The following is a 14,511-nucleotide window of genomic DNA, read 5'->3' as shown; positions in this document are numbered from 1 at the left end:
AAGACCATGTTTTACATTCATTTTTCCAAAAATGGTTGCCCACTAAGTATACTGACTTTCTTCCTTACATTCTTAAATTTTAAGTGTCCAGGTCAGTCTACATATTTTTTTAATTTCATTCATATCTGATGCCAATAATTTATGGTCTGTTCCAAAATTTGCATTTGGAAGTGTCCTTGGGTAACTAAATTGCATATCTCAAATTTTCTATTTTGTATTAGATAATTTATTTGATTCCATCTGGTGATGTCCAAATAGACTGATTTACTTTTCTCTAAAATGCAGGTTGACTTCACTGAAGCCAATTCATTTAATCTAACAATAACCTGGTACTGTAGAGAACATGACTAGATCAAAACATTTTTATGGTTGAGAGATTCAAATTTGGGTTTCCTCATTAACTGCTATTTAATGTAACTTAATCTATATTAGTTGAAGCAGATATTAGCAATAGCAATTTTGCAATTCTTTGCAAAAGAAACTAACCTATTTCATGTGTTCGTTGGTTCATGCTACTAATGAAAGCATTCTCTCAATCTAATGACTCAAGAAAACAGGTTAACCAGCTCTTTAAAGTAAATGTCTTCTTCCCCATGATGCGCAGTCATGAAATATGAGAAATAGCATTGAAATGCTTGTTCCCACCTAGAATTAAAATCCTCAAAGCACTAGAAATATGCCATGGTTTGTGGTATTTTTTTTATTTTGCACGCAAATTGAAGGTGTTTTCCTTGTAATTGACAAAATCTGAGTTACGAAAATATAATTGGCACCTATAAAACTTTGGCAATCTGCAATACAGTCAATGGGCAAGAAAGTATGTAGCTCAGGATTGAATTGTGCGGTCCTTTGTGTTCTCTGATTCGCTTGTAGATCTTTCGTTACCCAATTAGAGGGTGCCCAACACATAGGGTATGAGCGAGCAGTCATTATTGTTGACAAATATTAGGGTCGAGGGCAACAGGATTAATGAATACATGAAATGTTTGAACTAAATCTATCAGTAATTCCGGGGGCAGGACTAGAAACGTTTCATTCAGAGGCGGGGAAGACTTTTTTTCAAAAATACGAGGTTCCTGCCCTGTCTAGACACGCCTATTAGAGAAACATAAATATTTGTCATATGCTGCCTTATAGAGATAAATATATTAGGTATTTTCAGGATTCGCATTATATCAAATCAAGACTGAAGAAAGGAAATACTTTACTTCAATTCTGCAGTGAAACTTAGAGCATTAAATTTATATGTTTTAGTTGGTCTCATTTCCGGCTTTTGCCCGTAGCAACAAAGTATGTCAGCTGCCCTGAATGACTCTACACGTTTTGTAGCTCTACATGTTGATTGCGGAGGGAGGGGGAATAGATTTCGGTTGTGGTTGGTCTCATTTTCTTTATGGTAAAAGCCGCCCGGAAGTGGCGCATCGGACAAGCTACGGAGCAAACAACCAAAAGGCCAAGTTAAAAGGGCGACTGGGCTTTCTCGAGGCTACTTGAGCCATGGCGGGCACGGCGCTCAAGCGCTTAATGGCGGAGTACAAGCGTGAGTAATTAGGTTTTGTGTTGCCTGTGTGCGAAAACAGAGATCGGGATGGATCGACTGCCTCTCGGGTGGCGTCGGCTGTTTTTCTAGCCCGGTCATGCGTTGATTGCTTCTGGGCCTGTGATAATGTCCTTACGACAGTTTTGCCTGGCACGGCGGAGAAGGAGGTCGAGGGTTGCGTGTCTTACTATCGACAAGGAGGCTGCTGTGGGAGAGGAGAAGGCGGGCTTGACTGGCTTGGGCTATCGCTCCTCTTTCAGATATCCCACCCCCCGCCCCCTTGTTTTAAATTGCCAAGTCAAATTTTAAACTACAGCAGTGTTTTTCAAACTTTACAATTTTAAGATGTGTAGACTTCAGCTCTCACGATTCCCCAGCCCGCCTGTTGCCAAGTAGAAAAAATATTGAACTGGAAACAAAATAGAAGGCAGATGGAGAATTAAGCCGGAAAAAAGCCTGTGAGTCTGGTTCTCAGCCCAGAAATTCTGTTTCATGATCTCATTTCTGGGGCGATTTAACACCAAAGGACAATATCCTTCTACCTCTCGTCTGAATGATGGAATAAATGTCATTAGGTCAGAGTCACTTGATGCTTTTAGATATCAGGAATGCCTACATGAGGAAAAGTAGCATGACAGGAGTTCAGTATGTGTTACCTTCTTTAAAGGTAATTCTGCATACAAACTTACTTGAAAAGTAGACAACCTATGATTTATTAGATCATCTGGAAATTTCAGCTTCATGGCAGTAATGGATCTTAGATTTTTTAATGCATTCTTGGGTAAGTTAGTGGATTTGAGGTACCTTGATTAAAAAAATTATTATGACATAATGCACGGGAGCAGGAGCTACTTCCAACTACCTTTTAACATTCCCTGTGACTCTGCTTGTGGGAAGCTGGCAGGGAGTGTTGGAAATTGTAAGCATGTGAATGCAGATCATGCAGTGATGCAGCAGGGGCCAATACAAACTATCAGAAAATCTTTAAAATATCAGTTCCGTGGGAATCATAGGTCCCTGATTTTGGATGCATTCCATAAGTTTACCCATTTGAGGTACATTGAATCAAAAAATTTTGTCCTATGACATACTGTTTCATAGTATGTCATCTAGTCACGAACGTTACAAACAGAAGTACAAGAGAGTTTCAGCAGTATATAGATGGCTGTTTTCTTTTTCATAAGGAAACAAATATGGAATAGTCTGGATTAATACAGTTCTTGAACCACTTTGCAATGGTTTCTTATTGAGAGTGTAAACTGGTTATTAAACTGCCTCTGCGTAGGACAGCTTGAAATAGTAAACCAGAAAATGTAAAAGAGAAAGTAGTATTTCATATAACTCAACAGAGAGAGTATTCCCATATTAACTAATCCTCAGAGTTCAAGTATGGTGATTGAACCAGCAATGTTACCTGATTCTGGATTGAAGCACAGTGGTGAAGCTTTTGTTTTGATTACAGAACAGATTGGCCTAAAGTCAGTCATTTCTATGTTTTCACTAGTCTGACTCTGGAGAATTTGTGTCATTCACCATGTGTTCTAACTGCATGACATATACACAAACTCTGTACTAAAGCAATAACTAACAGGAAACATTGTTTTATTGTTTCAATCTCTTCTTAAATAAACTGGAGCTAGGTAAACAAACTAGAGATAACTTCCAGATGTTTAACTAACTTATGGCAGCATAAACACTTGTGAAGTATAATGGGAAGTTTAGTTCAAAAATAATATCTGGAGAACTCTATAGTAGCTATCTCTGAGGTAAATGGTAGAATGAAAATGATGAATACAATGAACTCTGTATATTGTAACCTAGTTCAATCTTGCCTTAAAATGTGATTAACTATATATATAAGGATTTCATGAATGACAGTCATGTATTCTATCAGTTAACTATTAGTCCATATATACAGAGGGCCATGATTACTCAGTATAAAAAAATCATATGGTCTTTTGATGTTGCATCTTTTCCACTAGAGAGAGCAGTAGCTCCTCTTTTCACTATGGTTGGTGTCTCTCATTCTCCTTTTCACCTACCTTTCTACTTTATTTTTTTTCCTAAAAATTATTGAGGATCTAAACTTTTGGATGAAGATGAAACATTTGCTGTTAAAGATTTCACAGGAAATAGCAAATCTAATAATTCTCAACAATATGTATGATAGAACAAAATTAATAGAAAGGTGCTGTATACTTTTAAAAAGTTGTTTTTTAACATAGATAATTTCAAAGAGAAGCAAGAAGCTTTTCCAGAATTTTCCAAACTACACTGCCACTGTAACTGCAATCACGTGCATAATGGAGGTAGATTTAGTTTGTGCTCCTTGCAGCCTCTCTTGCAAATGTATGTGGGAATATCCTCTTAAAATGTAGCCATTTTTATTGTTCATTTTATTGTAAACTGTATTGATTTTCCTTTGCTTATTTAACCATTATTACTAGACAAAAATTATCAAGGTAATGTACATACATCTCTTGTTCTGAAAAGTAAGAAGTATAAATAAATACTTAAAATGTTTATTCTTAATTATAGAGTTGACTTTGAATCCTCCTGAAGGCATTGTAGCAGGTATGACATTCTATTTAAAATATATCTGAATCTTGAAATTAGAAATCCTATATTAACATAATATTTTTTTAAATAGGGCCCATGAATGAAGAAAATTTCTTTGAGTGGGAAGCTTTGATAATGTAAGTTATTTGAATATTGTACATTTAAATTATGGATGGATTTCCACTGCTGAACATCTTAAATAAAAAAAGACTGTGAATGCTCTAATAATCAGAATGTCAAATTTTAGAATTTTTTTGAAACAGTTCAAACTTTGTTTATCTGTCCACATAAGTTACTATTATGCTTGCAAGTTTATAGAATTCTATAATGCACTATTTTTTTTTGTCTATAATTTGCTGATCAAGTAGGTTTCATTTTATTTGCTCATAAATGTTTGTATTGGTCTTTTCTGCAACGTCTGAAAGAACCTTCAATGTTTATAGTACTATCATAGTATTATAGTATTTTATAAGATGTATTGTAGATATGAAGATGCCAGTTTATCTTCCTGAACAAATTTATAATGTGGAACAAGAATTTTATTGAAGTCTTCTGTTTTACCTAATACAATCATTGCAAAATGCAATTTGAATACAAAAAGATAAATTTACTTACCAAATTTCTAATGCAGTGGTTTTTAGTTTCTTATATTTTGTATCCCACCAGTTAGTTTATTGTTAGTAAAATAATAATGCCATGAATGAGTTCTGGTGTTCCTTGCTGCAACTGCCATCAGGAATGAGCTGAGAGGCAGAGAGCACTCTTTGAATATGGATCTACTCTTTCAGGGACATGGTATAGTCCCATCCAAAACAGACTCTGCCCATTTTCCTTTTGATCAACAGTATTGATATTTTGTCTGGATTTAATTTAAGGTCTTTATTTTGTATCTATGCTATTATTGAACTTGGACAACTGCTGTCTTAGAACTGGTTGGTGGGGAGCAGCAAAGTGGGCATCATTAGCAAAGTGATGAAACAGTACTTCAAAGCTCCAGATAATCTTTTCCTGTTGATTAATTGTAGATGTTGATGAGCAGAACAGATAACATTGAATCTTTGACCACAGAGTAGGTCAGTGCTGTTTTACTGACTCAGACTTGCCAGATCCACTGCAAATAACGTAACTAAAACCTAACCCTGCTAAATTTCAGAAAAAATATAATAAATTATAGATTTCACCTAGGAGGAATAAGACATCTATATTTCACACACAGACCCTGTTTGACTTTTGACTAGGACATTTACCTAGTTGAAAACAGTTTCAGTGCCATGCCAACATCATCATGACTGGATGAGGAAGAGAGAATTCTATGCAGTAGGATGGTTCATTAGTATTCCTACCTTCTCTTGGCCATCCAAATGCATCCAAATAGACTGATGGATGGAGTACATGGTCAATAAGAATTGTTCATATGAAGTAAGGTTTTTGGAAGCATTTAGAAGATATTGCTATGGAGATTCTCAGTCATCCTGGTCTTTTTCAGAACTGAAGAATCTCCTTGGATGAGAAATAAAATGTCTTCAAGGAAAAATTTAAAAAGTCCAATTGCCTCTTGAAAAAGCACTTTTGGGATTTAGAAGAGATGTTTTGGAAAGAATGGGTGTGAATAAAATAGGTTTCTTTGAAGCACTAAAGCCATGTTTTTTTTGCAAGACACACATGGATGCTTCAGAAGATCATCCTGGCTTTCTCATCCTGGCTAGGAATACAGAGTTACAGGTTTATTTATTTATTTATTTATTTGTTTGTTTTTATAAACCGCCCTTCTCCCGAGGGACTCGGGGCGGTGTACAGAGTAAGGTAGGCAAACATAATGAAACAGTACTGAAAAACAATAAACAAAACAAACTGGGACCCCAATTAGAGCTATCAGGCCAGGCCGGACTGCTGGAATAGGTAAGTCTTCAAGTCGCGCCGGAAGGTGCGGAGGTCGGGGGCCATCCGGATTTCAGTTGGTAAGCAGTTCCAGAGGGCTGGCGCACCCACTGAGAATGCCCTCCCCCTGGGGGCCACCAGCCGACATTCCTTGAGCGGTGGCACCCTGAGGAGGCAGGGTGGGAGCGCACAGGGCGGTGGGGTGTTGACATTGGCAGAAGGTGTTCCCGTAGGTAGTCCGGACCCATGCCATGTAGGGCTTTGTATGTCATTGTTAGCACCTTGAACTTCTTGCATTCTGTGAAGAAGCAGTTCTGTCTGGGATACTGTCTTGAGAGGTTTGATCTGCAGGCAGGGAAACGTGATGGTGCAGTACACTGTTTTTCTCTCACAGTCTACCTGGGAAAAGTGAATATCTTACCATCTGCAACTTTCTGAAAGAGGTGGTAGAGAGGAAAGAGATCTCCTGGACATTTCCTCTTCAGTAATAACATTGTCAAACAAATTGTAAGCATCAGGAAGATTTGCAGTCACAGGTTTTCTCTTTGGAAATGTATTTTTCCCTTGGCATTTGACTGTTTTCTTGACCTTTTATGTTTGTGAGGCTTTAAAATTACACAAATGCAATATATTATAGAAATACTAAAATAAATTAAAGATCATCATTAAGTAACTGACCTGCACGTTCAAATCAAAGCAAATCTCTTAATATGATCAAAGGCCAACATAAAGAGAATGGGGTACAGTGAATTTAGGCAGTGTTTTTCAGCCTTGGCAACTTTAAGTTTGGTAGATTTCTATTGTCAGAATTCCCAAAATGACAGTTAGCAACCTTAGCAATTTTAAGATGGGCGGACTTCAACTGACAGAATTCTCTAGGCAGTATGGGGGTTAGCAACTACAGCAATTTTAAGATGGGTGGACTTCAATTCTGGCTGAAGAATTCTGGGAATTGAAGTCCACTCATCATAAAATTGCCAAGTTGAATAGTACTGGCATATACAATACATCAGACTCTGAAAATATTCATAATTATAAAGCTAATAATATACAACAGAAAATATAAATTAAAAGTTCTTCACACAGTTCATGTTTTATTATAATTTTATGTTTACAGCACTAAATAGAAATATAACTATATAACTGTTGCATAAAAACTGTAGTTTTAAAAAACCAAAACTATTGTACAAGTAGTCCTTGAATTATGACTACAACTGGGCCCAAAATTTCCATTGCTATACAAGGCAGTTGTTAAATGAGTTACACTCCATTTTATGACTTTTTTCGCCACAGTTGTTAAGTGAATCACTGCAGTTGTAAAGCAAATCATACGGTCATTAAGCAAATATGGCTTTCCCCTTTGAATTTGCTTGTTGGAAGCTGGCTAGGAAGATTACTAATAGTAATTGCATAACCCTGGACAGTGCAACTGTCATAAATAGATGTCAGTTGCCAAGTGCCTGATTTTTGATCTTGTGACCATGTGCCATTATAACTTCAAATGGTCACTAAACGAATATTTGCAAGTTGAAGACTATCTGTAATAACTTTCTTGAAATGATTTCCAAAATATGAGTGATTTTTTTCTTGCAGAGTTGCTGTTGATCATTTGCTTAATAGTTCTTCCATAGCTAATAAACTATGCTTGTTTAAAGCATTTAGAATCTTCCGCAAGTGTCTAAAGCATGCAAATATTCATCTTTCTTCCAACAAATGAATTAATTTGACTACTAAATTAGATTATGATTGTGAATACTGTTGTATGCAAATAAATGCACTGAATTATATGCAGGCTAATATGCTTCTATTTCTTATCAAAATATCTTAGATTTGGAATTGATAATTTGTAAAATGTTAGTGTTCATTATTATAATAATGTAGGCACTGGTCATTGTTGGAACTTGGTTTAGCCTACAGCTAATTTTTAAAATAATAAGTACAACTTTAATCCAATATCTCCAAAGGTTATCTAGATATGTAATTATATGTTTTAGTTTATATGATATGTGAGTTTGTTTCAACTTGGAATTCCCCTTTGTGCATTAGGAAGTGGAAGGGAGTGGGATAAAATGAAAACAGAAGAAACAAGCTTCCTATGAACATAAAACACTGATTATCTCATTAACTGACTTCATGTTTGCCTATTTAAGCATATCATTGCACGAACATTCTCCGCCTTTTTATTTTCTTTAGCAATATTTTAACTTTGTACAATGCAAGTTGTAGTTGAATGTTTTGTGTACATTACAGGATACAGGTATATCTGATGACTGTATAAAACTAATATTCTGAGGTCTTCCATTTTATCTCTTCTTATTTAAGATGAAATCATTGACTTATAGTGAAAATTCTTGCAATTCATTTTTTTACATTAAAAATAATTTCTTGTTAAACTACAGTTATTGACTTCCAGGATATGAGGAACACCCCTCCTAAAGATATGGAAACAAACTGCAGACAATTGGTCCAAAAACAACCTCAAAATTTAATAAGCATTTACAATATACATGTTAAATATAAAAATAACAAGATAATAGTTATTGAAATTATCAATAAAACTATTCAGTTTTAAGCAAGATCTTTTACTTGAATGAATGCTGTAATAAGATTGTATCAAATGGTAGTTTCATTTTCAAGTGATGAAATCTCAGTGTATGAAATAATTGCAAACTACAGCTTCAATTGAGGACAGGTTTTTTTTCCTTTCTACTTTGCTTTTGTGTGGTGGGCCAACTAGAATACAATAACACTGGAAAGTAGAAAATCACAAATTGCTTAGTGTGCAAAAGCCTGTATTCCACGCCTGGGTGCAATGTAATACCCTTTGTAAGTGAGTACACCCAAATGAGTATAGTGGGGCTTTGTTTTGAACAAATATATATTCTTTGATATCTTTGCAAGGCCTAGTACTTGATATAGCTGAGAAGATACAGTAGAAGCTGGAGTTCTTGTTGGACTGGGATACACTGGGAGAGAATTGAAATTAGAATTAGAAATTAGAAAATTAGAATTAGAGAATTGAAATTAGAATTAGAAATTAGAAAATTAGAATTAAGATTCAAAGTTGTTTATGTAAATAACATTCAAGTTGTATGCTGTACATTAATATACAGTATATTTGTACAATGTCTTAAGAAATATGTAGATGTATTAGTGGGAAATATGATTTAAACTGGCCTTTTTCCTGCTAATTTAAATAATATAAAGTATTGGGGCAGATTAATCATATCTGGATATGCTGTTGGAAACATACACAGGAAAAAATATGGTGAGAGTGAAAGATTTAGGGTAGGAAAATGGAATAGTATTGTACCACTAGGTTGTATCACTAGTTCTCAAAGAAAAATTTGAACTTGAGAATAGGCTTACTAATTATGTAGGATGAACATACTATATTGGACACAGGGTAGCAATGAATGTAAAGCCAAGTGAAATAAATGAAGCTTTGTTGAAATAAACCTTAAAAGAAGAACATGACAGATCTGTAAGTGAAATTAGAGAAATGCAAAAAGAACAGGAAAAAATGAAGTATAACATAAGAGCTATAGTGATATTTTTCACATAGTAATCTAGTTCTCTACAGATAAAATGGTTAAAGAAACCTGTGTGGATGCTGTACATGTTCAGAAGTTTTCCCATTAAGTTGCTACAATAAACTTATATGTTTCTAGTGTGTATAAATAACTGTAAACACAGTTATTTAAAAGCTAGGCATGCATTTTGGATGCATTCCTTAAGCCAGGACAGCCTGCATTTCCTAATTATGAATATTGAAGTTGCTTTTATTATTTGACTTGATGGGTTAAATTTTATTACATGCATCTTTTTATAAGGCCATTACTAAAGTTATCTTATAAGCCTTGGCTATTTAAATTTTTTTAAATTGCAGCTTTTGACACCTTTGTCCATGATGAATAAACAGTGTGTTCAAAGCAGCACTTTCAGTACTTGCTAGTAATATTTCTTGACGTGCAGGTACTAAAATCTGGAACATGCCTTAGAGATAGATTGAATATAATTAAACACACCCTAGCAATTATGTAGTGTTGTGACCTTCCTTATAACTTAAATGTACAAACTTTGATTTCTCAGCCCTTCAGCTTTTTTTGTTTTAGGGTAGGAGTAATGGATATGAGAAAGTTTAGCCTAAACTCCTTTAGGCTTCTTTCCTAAAATAAAATAGTCTGATGAAATTGGTATAGATTTACTATAGGGACTGTTCAGTGCAGAACTGTTGTGCTGTGACTATCAACTGATAATGAAATGCAGAATGATCAGTAGAGAGCAGAGACTTGCTATCATTTTTGATAATTTCTGTTATATGTATTGTATTTAAACGTGTGCTTCAGATTTGGCAAATGCTAAACCAAAAGAGACAGAATTCAGCAAAAGTTCAAATTTAAGACTTCCAAAGTTGTCTTAATGTTTCAGAATTTCATTAGAACATTATGAAATCTTTACTAAAATAATTAACAATATAGAGGTGGTTCCAGCTAAGAAACCTATGAAGTTTTATACCATTAGCCCTAGCCATATTTGAATAAGAGAAGTCTTATACGTTAGAGAAGCTGCCTTGATTTATTCTCTTTGGATAACTGACACTGTCACTAGTTAAGAAAAACACTTTTGTAATTATTAGATAGCCAGTTTTATTTTTTTAAGAAATAAAAGGAAAAAATTATGGTAGTTATACAACCATATGCAAGTTAGGGGACTTTTCTCATTTGCATCTAACTGTAACACAAATATGTGTTAAATATTTAGGATCTAATGTTCTTATCCCCAAGCACTGTTTCACAGTCAGAATGATTCCTTTCAAGGATAAAATACTGGTAAATTGGAAGAGCATTATACTTCTTCTAAAGTTTGAATGAGATCTTTTACAGCTAGAATATTTTGATATTGAAACAATTTGTATGCCTCTAGTACATATATTCTTTCTCATTTAGTGAAGCAGTACAGTAGGTATTCCTTAATGGTTTTCCTTATTTCAAGTTGGAAATGAATTTCTCTTATTACAGTTACATAAAAACAAATGTTAAATGTAATACATAATAAACAAAGCTTTGAAATGCTACAGATTGTACATAATTCGTTTATGTGTGGCTAATTTAATGTTGTTTTTTTGTGCTGCTAGGGGTCCAGAAGACACGTGCTTCGAATATGGAGTTTTTCCTGCTATTCTGAGTTTTCCTCTTGATTATCCTTTAAGTCCTCCAAAGATGAGATTCACATGTGAAATGTTTCATCCCAACAGTACGTTTTTGACACACACAAACACTGGAAAAATTCCCTTCTCACCACCTATAGGTGGTATGTGCCAGAGTCACTAGTACCGTAGTTGAACTTGACTGAAGCAGCTTTATTGTTAATATTCAAAATATAAATAAGAAAGATCTAATACTTTCAACTGGAGTTTCCATTGAGATTTAGTTTTACAATATGAACTCTTAATTCTTAAGTTTAGCTAACAATGTATTTCAAAATATATTTTGAATTAGGGGATACTATTTTGTGAATGTTACTAAAAACAAAGAAAATAAAGAATATGCACATTAGAAGAATATTAAATGTTAAGAATTGTTCTATCCCATTTATAAATTCCCAGATGTAATTTATTTTAACTAAAATCATTTGCAGAATGAACTCGGCTTCTAATGATTTTAGTCAGTTTTCTTGGGAGCAGTATAGAAGTATCATCACCTTCTTCCAGCATGTTTTTAACACTTCATTCTAGCCTGCAGCCATGATATTCCTTGGTATTTTCTGATTCAGATACCGTATGCACCAGGCCTGACCCTGTTTAATTTTCAAGCCCAGACTAGATCAGCAAATTGCTATTTACTGAAGCTAACTTATTTTAAATACAACCATAATTTTGCAAAGCCAATTCTACACTTATTAACTCATAAAGACAGAGCTTCCCTCTTTTTTGTTGATATCTTGCTATTTTATGATGAAACTGGTATTTGCCCCAGTACATATTCCCTGTCTTGCATTCTTCTTTACTTCTTTTATCTGTCAACTTTATTAATCCTATAAATAGCTGCTTAGCTATAAATTACTATAATGCCATTCTCTGACAAAAATGAAAATATATAGGAAAGCTATAGTGATGTTTAAGTTTCAGCATTAACTCCAGCCTATAGAAAACTAGATTAGAATTGAAAGAGTATATAATTGCTGTCAGACATCTCAACAAATGATGCGTTATGAGATAGTTTCCATCCTTTATACTAACTCTTTTTTTGTTAATATATTCTCAATTCTGTTAACAATTTTTCTTCAATCATTATTGCACTAATTTTAAAAATTCTTCCCATTTTATTGTCTGATCTTCTCAGTTTATCCAGATGGGAGAGTTTGCATTTCCATTCTTCATGCTCCTGGAGATGATCCAATGGGCTATGAGAGCAGTGCAGAACGATGGAGTCCTGTGCAAAGTGTGGAGAAGATCCTCTTGTCAGTGGTTAGCATGCTAGCAGGTATGAGAAAGGGTAGCATTCATAGAGACAACAGGGAAGATAATTTGAAAAACACAAGTCACTAGACTTTTCTAGAACATTTTATGTCCCAAGTTGTTTAATCTAGATTAATGGTTATACAGTTGGTCTCAGTAGTGACCCATGTAATGCTAGGAACTATGAAGAATTAATTTGAAGTCTTTTTGCTAAGCTGCTAGAAGGCCAAGTTTAAAGGGCCATTCTTGAAAGTTAAAGAAATAATTAAGACATTTTTTTTATTTTAGATTTTGGTTCTAGCTTATATTGCAAAGTGACACAAAATTAATAGAAACATTTTAGTTTATTATTTTTATAATGCTTTTCATTAAAAATATAAATATAGATTTAAATATTAAAAATACAATTAAGTAATTAAAATAAATAATGGAGACAGTTTCTAAAATCAAAGAAATATCTAGGTGAATAGGTATATGTTCAATTTTTTATGTAGTTATTAAGAAAGAAGATCCTGATAGCTTGTATTTGTTGTAAGTGATTGGAGTTATTGTACTCCATTCTTTTGGAACAATGCATGAAATGAAATAAAATTTTGGAATTCTGAACTTATATATGTTTTACTTATAGTGTGTGTGGTTCTTTTAATGAAAAACACTGTAAATAAGCTGATGTTATTACTGTTTTTTTCCCTATTGATCAGCCTTTTTTCCCCACTTTAGAACCAAATGATGAAAGTGGAGCCAATGTGGATGCTTCTAAAATGTGGCGAGAAGACAGAGAACAGTTCAACAAAATAGCCAAACAAATTGTCCAGAAATCACTTGGTCTTTAAAAAAAATACCAAACAAAACAAAACATCTGAAATTCTTGACAATCTTACTGTTGAACATTTTATGGAGAGAAGGTGATAGTAGAACTCTGAGCTGGTACCAAAAGACAAATCTTGCAAAACTGTCCATTAAATTTTGCTCCTCCCTGTATATAAGCATGCACCAACCTTTTTACACTTTGGAAGAAAAATCTTTCTCAATTTAAAACATACCAATAGATGGGATGCAAGTACTGTAGAGCTGTAATCAGTTTCTATTAGTAAAAACTTCTTAAAACTTAAAACTTCTCTGCAGTTATACCTATAATAATGATCATATTATCTTTCATTACAGTACCATTCACCTGTGTAAGTAGTAGGATTCAGATGATCTATGAATATCTTACTGCTTAGAAAAGTAGTGAAATATTGTTAGTGGAAATTATTTATTGCCAATGAGAATTATCCTTTTAAGGATTTTTATTTACATAACCTCATTTAATAAAAAAAGAATGTTGACCATCAAAATGTTATACAATAAAGTGAACTATCTTTGTCCTGGGGGGAAAGTGGTCAGTGTAATTTTACTTCCTGTTATAGCATTCTGTTTGCCTAATTTAATAACATTTTTTTGTGATTGGGCTTGAAGATATTCAAAAGGAATATATGACATAGTATTTGGGTCAATCACCAGGACCAGAGGTTTACTCTTTCGAACTTTTGGATTCATGCTCGACCTCATCTTTAGGGAATTTCTCTACTGGAATATATGCTTTGATCTGTTCTTGTGACTCATGTTTATATTGGCTGATCAGTGTGTTGATGGCTGGCAATTGGCTGTTTCCTTGGGCTCCCAAGCCCTCGGCTCCTAAGTATTTGATAGGCTGATGGTAATTCAGCATTCCTGTTAATTGACAAGGCTTCAATCATTTCTCTGGCTATCTTTGTACCTGCATGTCCAATGATCTTAGTTGCTACGAAATTAAATGTATGTCCTTGCTCACTGCAGTGAGGCTACCAATGAGTTCAGATCTCCTGGTCTGACCACTTGTTTGTTTTCTTGCAATCTGGGTGATTAGCTTCCTCCCTGTTTGCCCTACATAGTCACAGGGGCAATCTATTCAAGAGATCTGGTAGATTACATTGGAAGTATCTCCCCACCTCCAAGCAATCTTTACAGTGCATAATTTGTCCTTGTATGATAGCCTCTGGGCAGTGTGTGATGCAGATTTCGGCAGCTGCATTCTTACTGCTTCTGAAATATT

General features: G+C 34.3%; 1 protein-coding gene across 1 annotated transcript; it reads left to right on the top strand.

Moving 5' to 3' along the window:
* Positions 1–1,367: 1,367 nt before the first annotated feature.
* Positions 1,368–14,270, top strand: UBE2G2 (ubiquitin conjugating enzyme E2 G2). The gene is made up of 6 exons (XM_081329094.1): positions 1,368–1,540; positions 4,079–4,114; positions 4,191–4,236; positions 11,115–11,233; positions 12,322–12,462; positions 13,158–14,270. Exons 1-6 carry the CDS (start codon positions 1,498–1,500, stop codon positions 13,268–13,270), a joined length of 498 nt encoding a protein of 165 aa, XP_081185220.1. The 5' UTR covers positions 1,368–1,497; the 3' UTR covers positions 13,271–14,270.
* The last annotated feature ends 241 nt before the right edge of the window (positions 14,271–14,511 follow it).

This window comes from Vipera berus (assembly GCF_964194415.1).
Source record: "Vipera berus genome assembly, chromosome: 5".
Taxonomy (NCBI): domain Eukaryota; kingdom Metazoa; phylum Chordata; class Lepidosauria; order Squamata; family Viperidae; genus Vipera; species Vipera berus.
This window is presented reverse-complemented; position numbering and strand designations above follow the sequence as displayed.

Bases quoted from the DNA above. Each gene is read 5' to 3' on its own strand.
- UBE2G2 (XM_081329094.1), top strand. From the start codon at position 1,498: ATGGCGGGCACGGCGCTCAAGCGCTTAATGGCGGAGTACAAGC. The intron at 4,115-4,190 runs GTATGACATTCT...TTTTTTAAATAG, and splicing joins TCCTGAAGGCATTGTAGCAG to GGCCCATGAATGAAGAAAAT. The intron at 11,234-12,321 runs GTACGTTTTTGA...TGATCTTCTCAG, and splicing joins TGAAATGTTTCATCCCAACA to TTTATCCAGATGGGAGAGTT.